Here is a 21,769-nt window from a genome sequence, read left to right as displayed (position 1 = left end):
TTCCACTTTAAAATATGCACATGTATATGCACATACCTCAAAAAACACAAAAAGCTGTAAATATCTATCCCTTTGCCATGCCAAAGTATATACAGCCAGCATGCCATAGTATGAGAATGACTTTTAACCCTAGCCGGTTTGCCACATAAATTTTGGAGAGTTTGTTTTAGGTCTGTGAAATATGCCATTAGTATTTTAATGGGGAGTGCATTAAATCTATAGATTGCTTTGGGTAAGCCCTAGCTGGTTTGACTTAGTGGATAGAGCGTCAGCCTGCAGACTGAAGGGTCCCAGGTTCGATTCCACTCAAGGGCACATGCCTGGGTTGCGGGCTTGATCCCCAGTGTGGGGCATGCAGGAAGCAGCCAACTGATGATTCTCTCTCATCACTGATGTTTCTATCTCTCTCTCCCTCTCTCTTCCTCTCTGAAAGAAGAATGGCTTTTACATATACTATTAGCTGTTTTGAGTATAGCTATTAGCTGTGCCCTGTGTTTAAGTGCCTCAAACATTTTCTCACTTGAACTGCAAAACACTGCTGAGGGAGTATTATCCTATCTAATAATAGACAAAGATTGAAATTAACCGTACCTCCGCTACGCTTCCCATTGGCTAATCAGCAAGATATGCAAATTAACCACCAACAAAGATGGCGGCTGGCAGCCACGCAGCTGAAGCTAGCAGGAGGCTTGCTGGCTCCAGTGATGGAGGAAGCAAAGCTTCCTCCCTGCTGCGGCCCGGCTCTGAGCTCCACTCTAAGCAACAAAGTTGCAATTATAAAAGCTAAACAAATCCCAGATACCTGCTTTCAGCAGGCCGTGGCCTCAGAGCTGAAGCGGCAACAAAGTTTCAATTGTGGAAGGTAAATAAATCCCAGAATAAAAAGAAAAAAACGAGAGGCTGGGAGCTTCAGTCGCCGGCCAGCCTGAAAGCCCTCAGCCCTTCATCCAGACAGGCCAGGCACCCCAGTGGGGACCCCCACCCTAAAGGGGGTGTGGCCAGCCTGAAAACAGCAATCAGCCCCTCAACCAGGCTGGCCAGGCACCCCAGTGGGGACCCCCAACCAGTAGGGGGTGCGGGAAGCCTGAAAACAGCCATCAGCCCCTCATCCAGGCTGACCAGGCACCCCAGTGGGGACCCCCACCCTGGAGGGGGTGTGACCAGCTGCAAACAGCCATCAGCCCCTCACCCAGGCTGGCCAGGCACCCAAACGGGACCTCCACCCTGATCCGGGACACCCTTCAGGGAAAACCAGCTGGCCCCCACCCTATATAGTAAAAGGGTAATATGCAAACTGACCCTAAAAGCAGAAAGACTGGGAATGACTGGTCACTATGACACACACTGACCACCAGGGGGCAGACGCTCAATGCAGGAGCTGCCCTCTGGTGGTTAGTGAGCTCCCACATAGGGGAGCTCTGCTCAGCCACAAGCCAGGCTGATGGCTGCCAGTTCAGCGGTGGTGGTGGGAGCCTCTCCTGCCTCCTCAGCAGCACTAAGGATGTCCGACTGCAGCTTAGGTCTGCTCCCCGCTGGCAAGTAGACATCCCCCGAGGGTTGCCAGGCTGCCAGAGGGATGTCTGATTGCCAGCTTAGGCCCAAACCCCCCTGGGAAGCAGGCCTAAGCCAGCAGGTGGTCATCCCTCAAGGGGTCCCAGACTGCGAGAGGGCACAGGCTGGGCTAAGGGATCTACCCCATCCCCGAGTGCACAAATTTTTGTGCACCAGGCCTCTAGTCCTATATAATAAAAGCCTAACATGCAAATCGACCAAACAGAATGACCTATGGAATGACCGGTCGCTGTGACACGCACTGACCACCAGGGGGCAGACAGTCAACGCAGGAGCTGCCCTGAGCTCCCAGGCACCAGGCCAGCCAATGCAGGTGCCAGCGGGGCCCCCCAATAACCCCACCAGTCACCCCACAGATGGGCCCTGATCGCCGGCCAGGCCTAGGGATCCTACCCATGCACGAATTTCGTGCTTTGGGCCTCCAGTTCATTTCATAAAGACACAAACATGAAGAGAAACTAATTCATTTATTCCACAAACATTTACCAAGTGCTTATTATCAAGGAGAGGGCTAGGCATTAAAGGGGTAAATGTGGAAATGTTCCCATTCTTGTCTTCTCAGAGTCATAATCAAGTGGTCAAACTGAGACGCAAACCCTGACAGACCTGACACCAAAGCCAATATTTCAAATAGCATGCTACATTGTAAGTATCTAGTGCCTTGAGATTTTTCATTAGATACAGTTTATTTGTCAAAAAGTATACAACCTAACATTCTAGTCTTAATACAAGTTATCTACTACAGAGTGACAAAGAAGGCTGTGTTTCAAAACACTCCCTTAGCCCTAACCGGTTTGGCTCAGTGGATAGAGCATCGGCCTGCGGACTCAAGGGTCCCAGGTTCGATTCCAGTCAAGGGCATGCACCTTGGTTGTGGGCACATCCCCAATAGGGGGTGTGCAGGAGGCAGCCAATCAATGATTCTCTCTTATCATTGATGTTTCTAGCTCTTTCTCCCTCTCCCTCTCCCTCCCTCTCTAAAATAAATAAAAATATATTTTTTAAAAAAACAAAAGAACTTTTTAAATGTATATTTTTTAACTGGAGGGCTTTTCAGTCTTTCATAAATAAATGAATATCAGGATACTCAGGGATGGAATAAACAGCTCATACTTAAAAGTCAACCTAAGGGGAAACCAAGATGGCGGCATAGGTCAACACCAGAGATTGCTGCCTCGCACAACCACTTCAAAAATACAACTAGGCCCTGGCCAGCTTGGCTCAGTGGATAGAGCGTCAGCCTGCGGACGGATGGGTCCCAGGTTCGATTCTGGCCAAGGGCACATGCCTGGGTTGCGGGCTCGATCCCCAGTAGGGGGTGTGCAGGAGCAGCCGATCAATGATTCTCTCTCATCATTGATGTTTCTATCTCTCTCTCCTTCTCCCTTCCTCTCTGAAATCAATAAAGAAATATATTAAAAACAAAACACACAACTAAAAGATGGAACAGACATCACCCAGAACCACAGGAAGGCTGGCTGAGTGGAAATTCCACAACTAGAAGGAAAGAGAAAAGCATACCGAGACTCAGAGGAGGCGCAGTGCGGAAAATACAAAGGTGCAGAGGTGCGCACGGAGCGGGCTGGCGGCTGAGGGCGCGGTTGTCTGTTTCAATCAGGAGGGAGTCTCAGGCTCTGAGCTCCAGTTCTGGGAGAGTCTCTGGGGACCCAGACTCAAACGGGAGAAGTGGGACTGTCTGGCATCGGTCGGAACTTGAGGGCAGCTTTCTCTCCGAGGTTCGCAGCGGTTGCTGGGACACAGAGAGGCAGAGCCTCTGGGGACAGGACTGAGAGCAGCCATAACTGCTCACTCCGCCCGCCCTGTTGATCCCCTGGGGCCCGCCCCGCCCAAGCCCTGCACAGAGGAATTTGCCGGATAGCCTCAGGCAAAGGCTAGATTAGCACCTCCCTAGAGGACAGAAGTTCTCCCACTGCAGACACAGCTGATTCTCACAGCCAGTTGGCCTGGAGGTCAAATCCCTCCCAGTGATACCTACAACAATCAAGGCTTAGCTACAACAAGACTGCGCACAAAGACCACAAGGGGGTGCACCAAGAGTGTCTACCTCAGGTAACTGGGACACTTAGCACAGAAAACCACTCTATCGACACAGAGAAGCATTAAAAAATGCTGAGACAAAGAAACAGGACAGAAATGACAGAACTGGAGGAAAGCAGGCTGCTGGATATAGAATTCAAAACCACACTTTTGTGGTCTTTCTAGAGACTTCCGATAAACTTAATGAGATGTACAAGAAATCTAATGAGACCCTCGATGTTGTGATAAAGGACCAACTAGAAATTAAGCATACACTGACTGAAATAAAGAATATTTTACAGACTCCCAACAGCAGACCAGAGGAGCGCAAGAATCAAGTCAAAGATTTGAAATGTGAAGAAGCAAAAAACACCCAACCAGAAAAGCAAAATGAAAAAAGAATCCGAAAATACGAAGATAGTGTAAGGAGCGTCTGGGACAGCTTCAAGCGTACCAACATCAGAATTATCGGGGTGCCAGAAGATGAGAGAGAGCAAGATATTGAAAACCTATTTGAAGAAATAATGACAGAAAACTTCCCCCACCTGGTGAAAGAAATAGACTTACAGGTCCAGGAAGCGAAGAGAACCCCAAACAAAAGGAATCCAAAGAGGACCACACCAAGACACATCATCATTAAAATGCCAAGAGCAAAAGACAAAGAGAGAATCTTAAAAGCAGCAAGAGAAAGAAACCCAGTTACCTACAAGGGACTACCCATACGACTGTCAGCTGATTTCTCAACAGAAACTTTGCAGGCCAGAAGGGAGTGGCAAGAAATATTCAAAGTGATGAATACCAAGAACCTACAACCAAGATTACTTTATCCAGCAAAACTATCATTCAGAATTGAAGGTCAGATAAAGAGCTTCACAGATAAGGAAAAGCTAAAGGAGTTCATCATCACCAAACCAGTATTATATGAAATGCTGAAAGGTATCCTTTAAGAGGAAGAAGAAAAAGGTAGAGATACAAATTATGAACAACAAATATGCATCTATCAACAAGTGAATCTAAGAATCAAGTGAATAAATAATCTGATGAACAGAATGAACTGGTGATATAATAGAATCAGAGGCATACAAAGGGAGTGGACTGACTATTCTTGGTGGGGAAAGGGGTGTGGAGGATGCAGAAATAGACTGGACAATAATCGCGCACCTATGGATGAGGACAGTGGGGTGGGGTAAGGGTGGAGAATGGGGTGGGAACCGGGTGGAGGGGTGTTATGGGGGGGAAAAAGAGGGCCAACTGTAATAATCTGAACAATAAAGATTTAATTTAAAAAAAAAAAAAGTCAACCTAAGATTCCTTTTTCCTCCACAGTGTATTTGGAAAAAACCAGGGTTACACTACTTTGGGAAACTAGACAAGAGCACTGCTTCAACATAAGTTGTTCATGATCTATCTAAAAATAGTATCAGAGCTATTTCTTTCAATTACCTATAATGCTAATTTCTTAGACCACATTAATCTTAACACTTAAATCATGCCATTCCCTTGCTTAAAGGCCTGTAGTTGGCTTTGCCTAAGGATAATCCCAGTCCTTGATTTAACTTCATTATGATCCATATAAAAGTGTAAAGATACTAAAATATGTTTCAAACCAGAGTAGAAGACTTAAAATAGCAAAATTATGAAATATCACAAGATAGGGCTACTACTCCATCAAAGTCCAAGTTCACACCTCTGAGTGTCTATCTATGTACCTCACGCTTTATCAATTTCCAATCCCTCCAATCTGAAAGTAGCCATAAGGGATTTTTGTTTATGGAAAATTTGTGTAAACCCTGATCTAAATTTTTTAAAACTAGAAAAGCAGTTTGTTTTGTTTTTTACTTTTGTAAAAGGCAGCAGGTATATTATTAAACACTAGAGGCCTGGTGCATGAAAATCCATGCCCTGGAGGGGGTGTCCCTCAGCCCGACCTCCCCGTCTCAGAGTCCAGGAGCCCTCAGGGGCGGGAGGCGACCCAGCGATCAGGGGAAGGCGATGCCCCATCACACCTCTGCTGCTGCCACTGCCAGCAGCGCAAGCCTCGGGGGCCCTGGTTACCTGAGCCTCAGGCGGCCCTGGGCAGCTGGGGGGCTGAGGGGACTGGGGGACTCCAGAGGCAGGCACCGCAGCACAGCTGAGGGGACTGGGCGCCGCCAGATTTGAGGGCGTGACAGTCAATTAGCATATCACCTCCTCACTGGCTGTGGGCACCACCATCTTTGCGACGGCATGAGGGTCAATTAGCACATTCCCTCTTTATTAGGTAGAATGATTTTGAAATCTCAACTTACTTTTCCATCACTATCAGATATCCTGTAAGGGAAAAAAAATTCTTCATCCCAGCCTACTCGATGGACCATAGTCAAGCCCCTCAGTCTTGCATTCAACACTGTTTACTGTCTCCACTTAAATTACAAATTAAATTACAGTCCCACCATTCCCAAGACGAAACTGTTTTAATCAGATGAGCCTTCTTACCAACTCCTAGAACTGTTATATGCCATTATACTTCTGTATCTTTGTACACGTTCTCTCACCCAAAATATCTCTTCTCTATTTATTTCAAACCATCTTACTTCCAAATATCTTTCAGAGAGTTCACAATGATCTTCCCTGTTATCTGAATTCCCAATATTAAAGAACATCTTAAAAGAATAGAGAAAAAAATCCTCAATATTTAAGCTAGCTGCACTACTTTGAAAGCAAAGGATAAAGGCAAGAAAAAGCAAAAAGTGAGACAACTTGCAGCCAACTTCCCTAGGCACAGGGAAATTCTTTTCGTTCTCAAAAATGTCTGTTTTTCTTGGGGATATGGAGCAATATCCCCACCCTGTGGACATCGAGGATACTATTAATACCATTTCTGCTGTCCTGCACTTTTCACAAGCACAGGCAGAAATGGAATGCAGATGAACATAATGCTGTATCCTTAGTTATTCTCAGCTAATCAGAAAGTAGTACAGGCTCAAATAACTTAAAGTATTTTCTCCATAACTATTAACTAAATTTCTCTTTATTATCTACTTTTGAGTATCCTCAGATTCTGGGTAGAGGTTTAATAAGAGTTACTGGCTTTATGAGGCAGTAATGAGAAAGAAGCCAGTGGAATGAGACTATGGTTTAAGAAAGAAGTATAAATAAGACAGCATTAAAAGCTTTTACCCATTGGGCAGGCTAGAAGGGGTCAAAGGGGGAGGGGGAAAAGAGACATACGTAATACTTTCAACAATAAAGATTTTTTTAAAAATAAAAGCTTTTACCCATCTATAAATTTCATATGATGTCTCTGAAAAAATGACCAGTCATGCCCTGGCCATGTGGTTCAGTGGTAATGCATCGGCCCATGCGCCAAAGGGTCTTGGGTTCGATTCCTGGCCAGGGGCTCATACCTGGGTTGCAGGTTAATTCCCCACCCTGGTGTGGGTATGTGCATGAGGCATCCAGTCGATGTTTCTCTCTCACATTGATGCTTCTCTCTCCTCCCCCCCCCCCCACTTCCCTCCGTTCTACTCTCTAAAAATCAATGAGGATTAACAACAAAAAAGACCAGTCACAAAGCCTCAGATTCTCCCTCTTCTATTATTACCTTTTTTGAGCTGTACACAATGTTGCACAATATGCATTTTCGTTCTCGTACCATAGTGACCAGATCTGAAGCACTCAACGTCACACCTGCAATGAGGAAGTAACATTTAGTAACCTTTTTCCCCCCTCAGATGTCTTCTTAGATTCTTCTTAGCTTGGCCAAAAATACAAGTTTTACATCTCCCTCACCTCCACCCTGTTCCTCCCCCAGTCTTCTCATCTTGGTAAATGAAAATTCCAATTTTCCAGGTACCTAGGGCAAAAACTTTGAGAATCATCCTTGGTCCGGCTTTCTCACCCCATATCCACCCTCACCAGCAAATCCTGTCAGTCCCACCTTGAAATATATCCAAAACCCAACTATTCATCACTACTTAGCATATCATCACAAGGAACTAGCCTACTGATTTGACTTCCTATTTCTACTCTTATCCTCTTACAGTCTATTCTCAAAACAGTAGCCAGAGATTCTCAGAATGAGATTCTTTAAAATTTAAATCAGAATTTAAATCAGATCACATAATTCCTCTGCTCAGAATCTTTCAATAGATTCCCACCTCATTCAGAGAAGATCCAAAGTCCCTTGTCACGAGCTACAAAGTCTGTTTCTCACTTTCTCTCTGACTCCATGCCCTACCACTCTCCCTCTATCCCTCCACTCATTGCCCTCCTTGCTATTCCTGGCTCACACCAGTGATTCTCCTACCCTAAGGCTTCTTCTGTATCTCCTGTTCTCTCTGCATGAAACATTCTTCCCCAAGATGTCGTTATGGTCCTCATGGCTCACTCTCTCCTGCAGCCTCGTCAAGGAGGTCTTCCCTGCCCTCCTACAGAATACTTTCTAACCCTCATTTGCACTGTTCCCCTATCAACCGGCTTAATTCTTTAACAGCACTGTGGCAGACTGTTTCCATAGATGGCCACAGCCATATCTTCCACCCCATGTACTCTTTTGCAATGTGATCTTGTTATCCCCACCTATCAAAAGGCGAGTCCAGCCCTAGCCAATCTGTCTCAGTAGACAGAGCATCAGCCTGTGGACTGAAGGGTCCCAGGTTCGATTTCGGTCAAGGGCATGTACCTTGCTTGCGGGCTCAATCCCCAGTTGGGGGCATGCAGGAGGCAGCTGGTCAATGTTTCTCTCTCATTGATGTTTCTAACTATCTCTCTCCCTTCCTCTCTGTAAAAATCAATAAAAAATATATATATATATATATATATATATATATATATATATATATATATATATATATATATATATATATATATATATATTTAAATCCTGGGCAAGGATTAACAATAATAAAAATGTGACTTTCTGGCACAAACAATAGCAGTCCTTGTGGAGTTTTTACATATTTACCCAATTGAAAACTAAGCATAGTGGAAAGCCGGCAGGTGCCTAGCAACCTGGATAAACAATTGTAGGGTGGGACCTCACCCCCAGGGTGACTTTTCCTCCCCTAACATATAGCTAGTGGTGAGGTTTGACCTCCAGACCTTTCCTCCCTAGAGATCAGTGGTTCTCAACCTTTCTAATGCTGCGACCCTTTAGTACAGTTCCTCATGTTGTGGTGACCCCCAATTTCATTGTTACAAATTTAACATAATTAAAGCATAGTGATTAATCACAAAAACAATATGTAACTATATATGTGTTTTCCGATGGTCTTAGGCAACCCCTGTGAAAGGGTTGTTCGACCCACAGGTTGAGAACCGCTGCTAGAGATACCATCTATGCCTCAGTTGTATTTCAGCTCCAGGCCCAGAAAAGCAAAAAAAAAGAAAAAACCAGCCTCAGGAGGACCAGCTGCATGGAATAATGACCTGCCCTGGAGCTGGCCAATCAGTGGAGACCACAACTCGGAAAGGAAACATCTAGAAAGCTCCTGAATATTCTATTGAGAGTTTCCCCTGGGATCCCCACCACACAACTCAGATCTCCAAGTGCTTGAGGTTACATCATACAAGTCAAGTAACTGTATAAAATTCAACTGCTGTCCTCACTTTAACCACCATACCTTTTACATATACCCACTCTAAAATCTTTCAAATTTTCTCCAAGTAATTATGAGAAATATCTATGATATTCCTAAGTCATAATAGCCTAAAAATCCTGTAATTGTCTTTTCTTAACATCCTAATTACTATTCTGTCAATACAAGTACCATTCCAATAGTAAAAACCATATTATTGATTTTTCCCCTTCAGAATCCCATACTTAGATGCTAAGTACTGACAGATTTCTGTTTTTCATTTTTGTTACCTATTCTTCAGTGTGATAAACCTGCATGACCTTACATCTGTTCTTCTCCCTTCAGCCATTGCTCGACTCACTGCCCTGACTCTTGCTGCTAATATATAAATAAGTTCTAAAACTAAGCAGTATATCAGAATCGCCCACATAATTTATTAATAAAAAGAAATAAATACAGTTGTGCAAACAGAGTAGAGCTATTGCATTAGAATCTCCAGAGACTCCATTTTGTACTTTGTTATGCTCTGCCCATCCTTAACAGGAGGAGCTCCTCAAAAGTGACTTAAATTGGTCAGCAAGACAGCCTTCCAAATAACCACTATCTCGTAACACTGTAATCCATCTCAAACATCAATATCAGGATATTTCTCGGCTGAGTGGCTCAGTTGGTTGGAGCATCGTCCTGTATACCAAAAGGTTGTGGGTTCGATTCCCAACTAGGATGCTTACAGGAGGCAATCAATCAATGTTTCTCACAAGGATGTCTTTCTCCTTCCCTCCCTCAAATCAATACATATCCTCAGGTGAGGATTTTAAAAAAGGAGAATATTTCTCCAACTATTTATTATGTAACTCAAGGCTGGAAAACACTGTTTAGTGTCAAAGAACTTTATTTGCAACATTGTTACATTATCCAATTTTATTGTTTAAACAACTTGTGAAATAAGCAAGAACAGGCTGTTTGATAGTAGGTATGGCTAATCTCCTTGGCCTTACTATGAGAAAGGAATCTGTCTTTTCATATACCTCTAGCATTCATTACAACAAACCCAGTAGTACTTAAGATATTTGAACTTCAACATAAAGCTAACTCGGATTTCATATGACAATAATCCTATATAATAAAAGCCTAATATGCTAAGTGTCCAACCATTCAACCAGTCGCTATGACGTGCACTGACCACCAGAGGGCAGACGCTCTGACTGGTAGGTTAGCTTGCTGCTGGGATCCGGCTCCAGACTATGCAAGACGGGCCAGACACATCCTGGAGCCCTCCCGCGGTCCCTCCCCGGCCCCAATCGTGCACGGTGGGGTCCCTCGGCCTGGCCTGTGCCCTCTCGCAATTCAGGACCCCTTGGAGGATGTCGGAGAGCCGGTTTCACCCCGACCCCTGCAGCCCAGGCCAAGGGACCCCACCAGTGCATGAATCTGTGCACCAGGTCTCAAGTATTACTATAAAACAATGAAGGAAAACGTAAAAATTGATTTCTTAAGGGGGGAGGGGGTATGCAGATTAGATTCCGTTTTTTGAATTCCACAGATAACTCTCTATGCCTCCACCTTAACCCTGACAGAACACTAATGGATTTCTGGTAAGCAAGACAGGTCAACAGAGACAGTGTTCAGTGACAGAACAAGTTTTGCCATTACCCATAGGTTGCCCAAAAGGTTATAAAACAAAAATCTGACTGGCATTTCTGGGTAGTCCTCAATTTGCTGAATGGGCCTCCAAGAAAGTTTCAAAGCTCCTAGCTAAGTTGACAAAGAGGTCAGGAAGTATTTCAGGGCACATCAACATATAACTGCAACTTTCAAAGGCTTATTCTGGATAAGAGTCCTAGTGCTAAGTCTAAATTCTGGCTGGCTCCTGTTTCCCAAAGCAAGTGATTGGTGGTTTCCTGCATTCATAAGCATTTTACTCACTAGCCTTACTTTTTATATTATCTGCCCTAAACCACATTTAGCAGGAGTATATGCAGCAACCACTCTTCATTAGTAAGCATAGGGCTAAAACAAAGATAGGAAGTTAAAGCTGTGACTCGGGAAAAGGCATCAGAAGTTGAGCCCCAAGTTGAAGCTGTTCGTATTGCCCACCACCAGGCAAGGAAATGGACAGGGCAGACCATAATTCAGAATTAGAACTACTAAGGTTCCAATTCCTTACTTAATTCTGAAACTTGGAAAGTATTATATCCCAAAGGGAAAAATAACAACAACAACAAAAACTGGGATAACACCAATCAAAACAAAATAATTAAAATTGCCCTAACTGGTTTGGCTCTGTGGATAGAGCATCTGCCTGCGGAATGAAGGGTGCCAGGTTCAATTCCGGTCAAGGGCATGTGCCTTGGATGCGGGCACATTCCCAGTAGTGGGTGTGCAGGAGACAGCTGATCGATGTTTCTCTCTCGTTGATGTTTCTAATTCTCTATCCCTCTCCCTTCCTGTGAAAATCAATAAAATATATTTAAAAATATATATATTAGCAAAAGTTATCATTATAGCCCTAGCTGGTTTAGCTCAATGGATAGAGTGTCAGCCTGAAGGGTCCCAGGTTCGATTCTGGTCAAGGGCACATGTCCGGGTTGAGGCTTGATCCCCATAAGGGGTGCGCAGGAGGCAGCCAATCAATGATTCTCTCTCATCACTGATGTTTCTATCTCTCTCTCCCCCTCCCTCCCTCTCTGAAATCAATAAAATATATATTTTTTTAAAAAGTTATAATCCATGGATGGAACTGGAGAGCATTATGCTAAGTGAAATAAGCCAGTCAATAAAGGAAAAATACCACATGATCTCACTCATTCATGGACAATAGAGACCATTATAAACTTTTGAACAATAATAGATACAGAGGCAGAGCTGCCTCAAACAGATTGTCAAACTGCAGCGGGAAGGCCGGGGAGGGTTGGGGGGCAGGAGGTAGGGGGGTAAGAGATCAACTAAAGGACTTGTATGCATGCATATAAGCATAACCAATGGACATAAGACACGGGGTGATAGGGGAGGCTAGGGGACTGTCTAGGGCGGGGGGATAAACTGGATACATATGTAATACCCTTTCTAATACTTTAAGCAATAAAAAAAAATAATAATAAAAATAAAAATAAAAAGTTATAATCATGTAACAGAGTAAGTCCTAAGCCCAATAGTCCTCAATAGTTCGTTTTCGACACTATTGAAATTGCTCTTCCCCTCTCTTGTTAATCCATGTCGATGGTCTTTAAGATAACTTGTTATGTAAAATTATTTATTTATCTAAGATGCACCTACACTGAATTTATCTAAAAAATAAAAAAGTCGGTATTACGAAAAAAATTTTAAATGGAAGATTATAAGAGAGGGTTTCGCGTGCCAGCAAAAGTTACTGGCGTGCCATGTTTGGCACACGTGCCAGGGGTTGCCCACCCTTGTCCTATAGAATCTGTAGTGATAAATCCCTTTCATTCCTGATACTAGCAAATTGTGTTCTCTGTTTTTCACTATCAGTCTATCTACAGGTGTATCAATATTGTTGATCTTTTCAAAGAACCAACTTCTGGCTTTGTTATTTTATTTTATTTTTGTATTTTTCTATTTCATTAATTTCTTCTGTCATCTTTATTATATCTTCTCTTCCATCTACTTTGGATTTATTTTGTTTTTCATTTACTAGCTTCTTTTTATTTATTTATTTATTTATTTATTTTTATTTTTTTATTATTAGTTAAGGTATTACAAATGTGTCCTCATCCCCCCCATTAACCCCCAACCTCCCCCCATTTACTAGCTTCTTAAGATAAAACTTTAGGTCACTGTCTTTAGACTTTTCTGAAATAGGTATTTAGGCTACAGACTTCTCTTTAAACACTGTAACAGCTGTATTCCACAAAATTTTTTTAGCACTTTTAAGAAACTATTTATTTTAGAATAGTTTTAGATTTACAGAAAAGTTGAAAAAGTAACAGAGTACCCATATACCCATTAATATTTTGGGTATTCAGTCTCTGAAAGTTACTTTTGCCCCGCTGCCCCCGTTTCCCGTATTATTTACATCTTACATTAGTACAATTTGTCACAATTAACAAACCAATATTGACACATAATTATTAATTTAAGCCTATACTTTATTCCCTCATTTTTTACACAGTATCCTTTTTCTCCAGCATCTGAACCAGGGGACAGCTACATTTAGTCATTATGTCCCCTTAGGCTCCTCTTGGCTATAACCGTTATCCCACAAATTATGTTGTATTTTTATCATCCAGTTCAAAATACTTAATTTCTCTTGATATTTCTTCTTTGACTCATAACTTTAAAAGTTTCACTGAATCGCCAACTATTTTAAGATACCTACATTGATCCCATTATGGTCAAAGACCATTTTCCGCATTATGTGGGCTGTGTATACCCTCCGGTTGTAGTTGAGTTTGATGAGCTGCGAAGACTGGCTACAACCAATGTAGAGGATCTGCTGTGCAGGGTCGACCCCACAGAACTAGACTTACTTCAGCAGGGCTCTGGTGCCTACTGAGTCCACCCCTTGAGTGTGTCCTTGTAGAAGTGGTGCTTCCACATGGTCTGAAGCTGTCCAGGTGCGCTGACTCTGAGACCTCCTGGGAGGCGCAGGCCAAGATCAGCCACTACCTGTGCTCTGCCTGGGGCCACCCAGCATGAGCTATAAAGTGATCTGCAGATGGCCACTACTTCTAGTGGGCTTGGAGATGCTCAAGAGAAGCCAAGCTGTGCACCAAGGCTGGCTACCACTACTGCCAGGCCCGGGGCCACTTAGTGAGAGGTACAGGGCCAGATGCTACCTGTTTGATGGATTTTAGAAAAGTTTGAAGCATGAACCAAGTTTTTATGGAAAAGCCAGGAGAAACGATGTGGGTTAGGCCCACAAGTTGAGTGAGGTGGGGTCTCAGGGAATCACCAGCGTAGGACTAACTATGTAAGCCAGGTTGATGGAGACTCAGATATGGTGCCAGCCAGCAGGCTCTGTGAAGGAGGGCTCAGAAACGGCATAGCCTCTGCCAATACTTCTGTCTGAGAGAAACCAGCTCCTCCAGCTCTTGCCCTGATCCCAGACACTTCAGTTCCTCCCTGGTGCCTTTAGAGCTACTGTCCCAGCACCGGAACTTAGAACAAGTGAGTCTAAGACTGTGTATGGGGTCTTTAAGAGAAACCCCTGAGTCTCCAGCCACCTTCCATCTCACTCAGTCACAATCCCTGCTGGTTTTTACAGCCAGAACTTATGGGGGCTTCTCTTCCTGGCACGGGAACCCTGGGCTGAGGGGCCTCGTGTGGGGCTGGGAACCCTCACTCCTCAGGGGGAACTTCTGCAGCCCAGATATCCCTCCTGATTTTTATCTGCCACACATGGGTATGGGACTGGCCAGGTCGGCACCTCCACCCCTCCTACCAGTCTCCATGTGGCTTCTTCTTTATATCCTTAACTGTAGGACTTGTGTTCAGCTGGATTTCAGGTGGCTCTGAATGATAGTTGTCCTATTGTTTAGTTGTAATTTTGATGTGGTTGTTGGAGGATTCAAGTATGGCATTTAACTATGCTGCCATCTTGATGGGAACCCTGGCTCATTCTAACACATGCATAATTTACTTAAATAGTCCACTATTGGTTCATTACTTAGGAACTCTCACTTTTTGATAATCTCTTTCAGATTAAAAATTAAGACAGAAATCTAATGGACTCTAAGGTTTCAATGAGAAATTTAGCATAGCAGATGTGCAATTGGAGTATTCATATGTAACTTGTCTGCCTAGGTGCTCTTATTCACTGAGTACACAAATTAATCCCAAAGTTCCCACTTAGATACCGTAATTACAAATGACAAAATATGTGTATTTCTCACTGAGCCACTCCTTGTCCCAGAACCACGACAGCTGACATCTGCTGCCATTATTCCTTGCTTCTCTTCTTATATAGTAGCCTTCAAACTACATGTGTTCTTGCAGAAACCGGTTTGGCTCAGTGGAAGGGCGTCGGCCTGCGGACTGAAAGGTCCCGGGTTCGATTCCGGTCAAGGGCATGTACCTTGGTTGCAGGCACATCCCCAGTGGGGAGTGTGCAGGAGGCAGCTGGTCGATGTTTCTCTCTCATTGATGTTTCTAACTCTCTATCTCTCTCCTTTCCTCTCTGTAAAAACTCAATAAAATATATATTAAAAAAAAAAAACTACATGTGTTCTAACCTAAATATACAATAATTACCATCCAGTCTTCCTCTTTAAATCTTTCTTTTGATCAGAATAATTGGTTCTGAACTAACCTAATCAGACTCCTTCATACCTCTCCCAATTTCCAAGCCATTTTGAAGTTCTTTTTAAAAAACCATCCAGTATCCTTAATTAAAAACTCTGACCATTTTCTAGACTCCTATAGTTAACTCCAGAAACTATAACTGTAATGTAGTTGCTTCTCAGCAGTAGTACTTTATATATCTCACTTGGAGTAACAGAAAAAAAATAGATAAGCTTAGGCACTGTATGTGAATATCACCACTTAACACTAGTTAAATTAGCTTGAGCGAATTACCATCAAACTCTCAGCCCTCATCTAAAATGTGCTCCAAAAAAACACAAGGTTACAATATTTCATTTTTTGTGACAGACCTGAGTGTATCTGAGTGTAGTAGGTGCTAAGTACTAGTAAATCCTAGTTGAATGTAAGTAATTGTCTTCCATTGTTTCATTCACTACCAAAACTTGAAAACTGGGTTTAAAACAAATTTTAAGATTTACCATGGAATTTAGAACAAGACTTACTAGGCTCTTAGTAAGTGATGAAAAGTTGTTTTGGCTTGAGTTAATGCGATATAAACCATTATGGTGAATATAGCATTCATTTGCTAGGTACGAAAAAAACTTGCCCTGAACTAGAATGGCAGTCCCCAGCTACGAGCCATGGAAATCTCAAACGCCCCAAGATGACTTAATCTCCGACTCTCACAACATGATTCTGACTCTCAAGATGATTAAATGGAGCCGATTAAAGGGAGTGGGATGCAAAGCATTTTCTCTCCATAATTATGCACCGAGACTTGGACTCAAATATTAAATTGACACATAGTAACCGCTCCATGATTCTATTATTAAAACGCATGCCTCTGGGGGAGAAAACGGAAGGAATTAAAACACACACACACACACACACACACACACACACACACACACACACACACAACAGAGGCTGCCACTCCCAAGAGGTCGAAAGGTGTCCCTGGCCCAAAGTCCCGGAGGCCGGTAAGCACCTGGGCGTACGGACTCCCTGCGGCACCGGAGGCCGAAGGAGGTCGGCGGCCTTCCCCAAAGGTCAGGGATCTGCAGCCACATTTCCTGCTGGGGCGGGGAGCGAGCCTGGGACGCCCCCGCGAGAATGTGTACCCCCCAAGCCAGAAACGCAGCCGGCCCGTGCGCCCGCGCGGGCTCCAGGAGCGGGGACCACCCGGCTGCCCTGCGCCCCAACCCGCAGGGGCACAGGCCCGGCCGCGACCTGCAGCCCCCACCTCCCGAGGGGCAGACCCCCGGCCTCCCGCGCCCCCGTGCGCCTCGGCACAGCCCGGCCCTGGGTACTCACCCTAGCTGCCGACCCTCTTACTCCATCAGGCCGCCGAGGCCCGGGCGAAGGCGCTCCCAAACGCCCTCCTCCGCCTTGGGTCCGGCGGCCCGCTCCCGACCCGCTCCTCCACGCCGGGCACCGCCGCCGCCGCCGCCAGTGCGCAGGCGCAGGGCGCGGCCTTCGCGCTTCCCTTTTTTTTTTCCCCTTTGGAGTCCGCCTTTCTCAATAATCTAGCTTTATTTGAACGCGCGAGAGTGAACAACGGACATAGGGGAAAGAGGCTTCGCTCAGGAAGGAGCACGCCCAGAGGCAGGCTGGCTTGCGGGAGACTTAGCACCAGACACTCCCGGGATCAGCCTTCCTGGCTACTCTTTCATTTCTCTACTCTTTCTGGGCCTCCCTCGTGCGCTTACTTTTTTCCCAAGTAGCCACGGTTTCAGCTAAATTTTCAACCACTACTCCTCTGCAAAACTTACTAACACTTAATGGAAGTGAAATGAAAAAGTCCCAATGAGAAAGCTTTAGAACAGACGGACCTGAGTTGAAATGTTGAACTTTGTGACTTTGGACAAAATTACAAGTTTTCTTGGGACCTCACTTTCCTCAGAGTTACATGTAAAATAATCTTATCTCTCAGGGTGTTGCTAGTTTTACATGAGCAGATAATCCATCAATACCTATGATTATATTCTTATACCCACTGTGCATATATTTTCCAGTATTATTAAACTTGGCTTATACTCATTCCCACAAGATACTATTTTAGTGACTAAACTAGTCAGATAACCAAATTACATTAAGGTTGAAGTGTTACTTCTATATTATTGAATCTCTAATAATATCTATGTGTGTGTGTTTTTAAGTTGTGTCTTTTTAAAAAAATATTCTTATTGATTTCAGAGAGGAAGGGAGAGAGAGATAGAAACATCAACGATGCGAAAGAATCTTTGATCAGCTGCTTCCTGCACAACCCCTACTGGTGATCGAGACCCCCAATCCGAACATGTGCCCTTGACTGGAATCGAACCCAGGACCCTCCATTCCGCAGGCTGTTGCTCTATCTACTGAGCCAAACCAGCTAGGGCTAATATCTATGTTTAACAAGAACTTCGATGCCTCAAATCAATGTAAGCAGCTCCCACCAACTATGTGTAAGTCCAGATTTGCTTCTGCAGGATTGAGTAACTATTCCAATTCTGTATTTATGACATCACAAGTCCTTGAAACACATCTGGGGTATGCTGTTCATCATACTCTCCTTTAAAAGACATACAATGAAAGAATTGCTGTGCCTATAAACTCGGGGCCATGATCCAAGGAAAAGCTTACAGAAGACCAAAATATGCTGTTGGTGAACATCAAGGTAATCCTAGATCAGGGTTTCTCAACCTTGGCACATATATGTGGAGATAATTCTTGTGCTATACTGTGAATTGTAGGATATTTAGCAACATCCCTGGACACCAGATGCCTCTAGTCCCCCTCTTACATCTTCTCCCAACACCACCCCCCACCCCGCCCCCATCATCACAACAATAAATAAAAAAAAAATGTCTCCAAACACTGTCCCCTGGCCTAAAGGGCAAAAATGCCCCTGGTTAAGAAAATAGCATTATACCAGTGACCATCTCAACCCTAAGTGAACTCTCCCTACCTGCTTGAGAAAGCCACACAGGAAAGCAGAACTGGTGAGTTCATTTTTACAATTGTATACAGGCCCTCAACACTGCTAACTAGTCCTATTACTTTTATCAGGCCAACTTGCTCTATCACTTCCTACAATATTCCAAGTCTTTCCACTTTCCATAAAACTCCCAACCTGTTTTCTACAAGCAGTTTTATAGAGAAAACAGAGGCCATCAAATGAGAACTTCTTTAATTTCCTGTTACAAAATATACAAACTTACAGATACTTCCTTTCTTTATAAATGAGGAGGTGTCTTATCTCCAAGACATTTTTGCAAGCAATGCTTTGGGTTGCCCTTACTCTTACCATCTCAAGATCCTTTACCATTGACTAGCACCACTCTGTCTCTCTCTCTCTTTCTCTCTTTATTTTTACTTTTATTAGTATTTATCAGTTTTGTTTTTTTAAATTAAATCTTTATTGTTCAGATTATTACAGGTGTTCCTCTTTTTTCCCCCATAGCTCCCCTCCACCCGGTTCCCACGCCATCCTCTGCCCTTACCCCCCCACTGTCCTCACCCATAGGTGTACGATTTTTGTCCAGTCTCTTCCTCTACCCCCCCCATCCCTTTACCGCCGAGAATTGTCAGTCCACTCCCTTTCTATGCCCCTGATTCTATTATATTCGCCAGTTTATTCTGTTCATCAGATTTTTTATTCACTTGATTTTTAGATTCACTTGTTGATAGATATGTACTTTTTCATAATTTTTCTCTTTACCTTCTTCTTCCTCTTAAAGAATACCTTTCAGCATTTCATATAATACTGGTTTGGTGGTGATGAACTCCTTTAGCTTTTTCTTATCTGTGAAGCTCTTTATCTGACCTTCAATTCTGAATGATAGCTTTGCTGGATAAAGTAATCTTGGTTTTAGATTCTTGGCATTCATCACTTTGAATATTTCTTGCCACTCCCTTCTGGCCGGCAAAGTTTCTGTTGAGAAATCAGCTGACAATTTTATGGGTACTCCCTTGTGGGTAACTAACTGTTTTTCTCTTGCTGCTTTTAAGATTCTCTCTTTGTCTTTTGCTCTTGGCATTTTAATTATGATGTGTCTTGGTGTGGTCCTCTTTGGATTCCTTTTGTTTGGGGTTCTCTGTGCTTCCTGGACTTGTAAGTCTATTTATTTCATCAGGTGGGGGAAGTTTTCTGTCATTATTTCTTCAAATAGGTTTTCAATATCTTGCTCTCTTGCATCTTCTGGCACCCCTATAATTCTGATGTTGGTATGCTTGAAGCTGTCCCAGAGGCTCCTTACACTATCTTCATATTTTTGGATTCTTTTTTCTTTTTGCTTTTCCGGTTGGGTGTTTTTTGCTTCTTCATATTTCAAATCTTTGACTTGATTCTTGCGATCCTCTAGTCTGCTGTTGGAACTCTGTATAATATTCTTTATTTCAGTCAATGTATGCTTAATTTCTAGTTGGTCCTTTTTCATATCCTCGAGGGTCTCACTAGATTTATCGAGGGTCTCACTCACTTTATTGGCGGTTTCTAGAAAATTCTTGAAAAACCTTATAATCGTGGTTTTGAACTCTATATCCAGTAGTTTGCTTTCCTCCATTTCTGTCATTTGTGACTTGTTTCTTTGTCTCCCCATTTTTTATGCTTCCCTGTGTTGATAGAGTGGCTTTCTCTGCTAGGTGTCCTATAGGGCCCAGTAGCTCAGCCTCCCCAATTACCTGAGGTTGACACTCTTGGTGCACCCCTTTGTGGGCTTTGTGCACAGTCTTGTTGTAGTTAAGCCTTGATTGCTGTAGGTATCACTGGGAGGAATTGACCTCCAGGCCAATTGGCTATGAGAATCAGCCATGTCTACAGTGGGAGAACTTCTGTGCTGGAGACACCCTTATGGGGCAAGACTTGCTTCAGTGGGGCTTTGGTGCTCACTGAGTCTGCCCCCTGAGTGTGTCCCTAATGGATCTGAGGAGTTGTAATCTGGGTGGTCCCACTCTGACCACTGAATACACTGGCACTTGAATCTCTAAGGAGGTGCTAATTTAGCCTCTTCCTGAGGCTACCCAGCAGGAGCTATGGAGAGATCTGCAGATTCCTCTTCTTTGTTTGGGATTTGGAGGCGCCCAAATGAGGTCCAGTTGTGAAGCAATGCAAGCTGCTGTAGGGCCTTGAGCCTTCTTTTGGATGTTCTGGATCTCTCTGACCCAGCTGCAGTTTGTTAGGTAATTTTAGATTGCAAAGGGCCAGGTCATTCATATCCAAAAGCCTCTGCGCACAGCTTGGGTGGGGCGGGGTCTCCGGGAATCAACAGGGCGGAGCAAACAGCTATGGCTGATCCTCAGCCCTGCCCTAAGAGGCCCCGGGTCTCAGTGTCCCGAGGTAATTGCTGCACACTCCTCTGAGAGAAAGCTGCCCTCGAGTTCTGCCCGCTGCCAGACAGTCCAGTTTCTCCCCCTATGAGTCTGGGTCCCCAGAGACTTCCTGGAACTGGAGTTCAGAGCAGTCGGGGGCTTGTGACTCCCTCCCGATTTAAATAGACAGCCGCGTCCTCAGTTGCCAGCCCTTTCCACATGGGCCTCCGTACCTCTGCACTTTACTTCCACATCTCCTCTGAGTCACAGTGTGCTTTTCTCTTTCCTTCTAGTTGTAGAATTTCCACTCAGCCAGCCTTCCTGTTGTTCTGGATGATGTCTGTTTTGTCTTTTAGTTGTATTTTTGAAGTGGTTGTGTGAGGCAGCAATTTCAGGTGTTTACCTATGCTGCCATCTTCGTATTTATAAGTTTTTGTTTTTTCAGTTTCCTCTGGGATATTTTTTCTTTGGTGCAACCGCCTCTTCTGGGTTAGGAACAATCTGCTCTTTTTCAGTAGGATCACCTCATTGTGGAAGGGAGAGCTCATGTGTGGGTTAATCTGCTCATGAGCTCTGTAAATTCTACACTGAAGCTTTATTTAGGGGGATGTGCTCAATGACCAGAGAATCTATACCTAAACCCTTAAGTTCAGTATTACTTTCTGCATTTTTAAGAATGTACAGCAAGCATTCTTTTTGGCCCACCAACCCTGTGTCTAGCCCAGCTGTGGGCAAACTACGGCCCGCGGGCCGGATCCGGCCCATTTGAAATGAATAAAACTAAAAAAAAAAAAAAAAAAAAAAAAAAAAAAAAAAAAAAAAAAAGACCGTACCCTTTTATGTAATGATGTTTACTTTGAATTTATATTAGTTCACACAAACACTCCATCCATGCTTTTGTTCCGGCCCTCCGGTCCAGTTTAAGAACCCACTGTGGCCCTCGAGTCAAAAAGTTTGCCCACCCCTGGTCTATCCCCACTGTTTCGCCTGGGTACACCTATCAACTCCACCATTGTAATGACGGAATGGCACACATTGCTTCTGTA

At 43.9% G+C, this 21,769-nt stretch overlaps 1 protein-coding gene across 10 annotated transcripts in view; it reads right to left on the bottom strand.

The window, feature by feature from the left end:
* Positions 1-16,900, bottom strand: part of ZNF106 (zinc finger protein 106) — a 59,218-nt gene extending 42,318 nt beyond the window's left edge. For 6 of the 10 annotated variants that reach the window (XM_059704174.1, XM_059704200.1, XM_059704210.1 and 3 more), the window contains exons 1-2: positions 16,746-16,900; positions 7,193-7,278 (exon numbers count right to left, since the gene is read on the bottom strand). In XM_059704174.1, the coding sequence (XP_059560157.1) occupies positions 7,193-7,246 (54 nt within the window). In that variant the 5' untranslated portion in view covers positions 7,247-7,278; positions 16,746-16,900. Of the gene's footprint in view, positions 1-7,192; positions 7,279-16,745 lie in introns of those variants that run through there. The other 4 variants (XM_059704182.1, XM_059704236.1, XM_059704253.1 and 1 more) reach the window with 4 other exon arrangements.
* Positions 16,901-21,769: the final 4,869 nt, after the last annotated feature.

Source organism: Myotis daubentonii, chromosome 1, assembly GCF_963259705.1.
Source record: "Myotis daubentonii chromosome 1, mMyoDau2.1, whole genome shotgun sequence".
Lineage (NCBI taxonomy): Eukaryota > Metazoa > Chordata > Mammalia > Chiroptera > Vespertilionidae > Myotis > Myotis daubentonii.
Note: the sequence above shows the minus strand (reverse complement) of the source record. Positions and strands in the feature narration are given on the sequence as shown.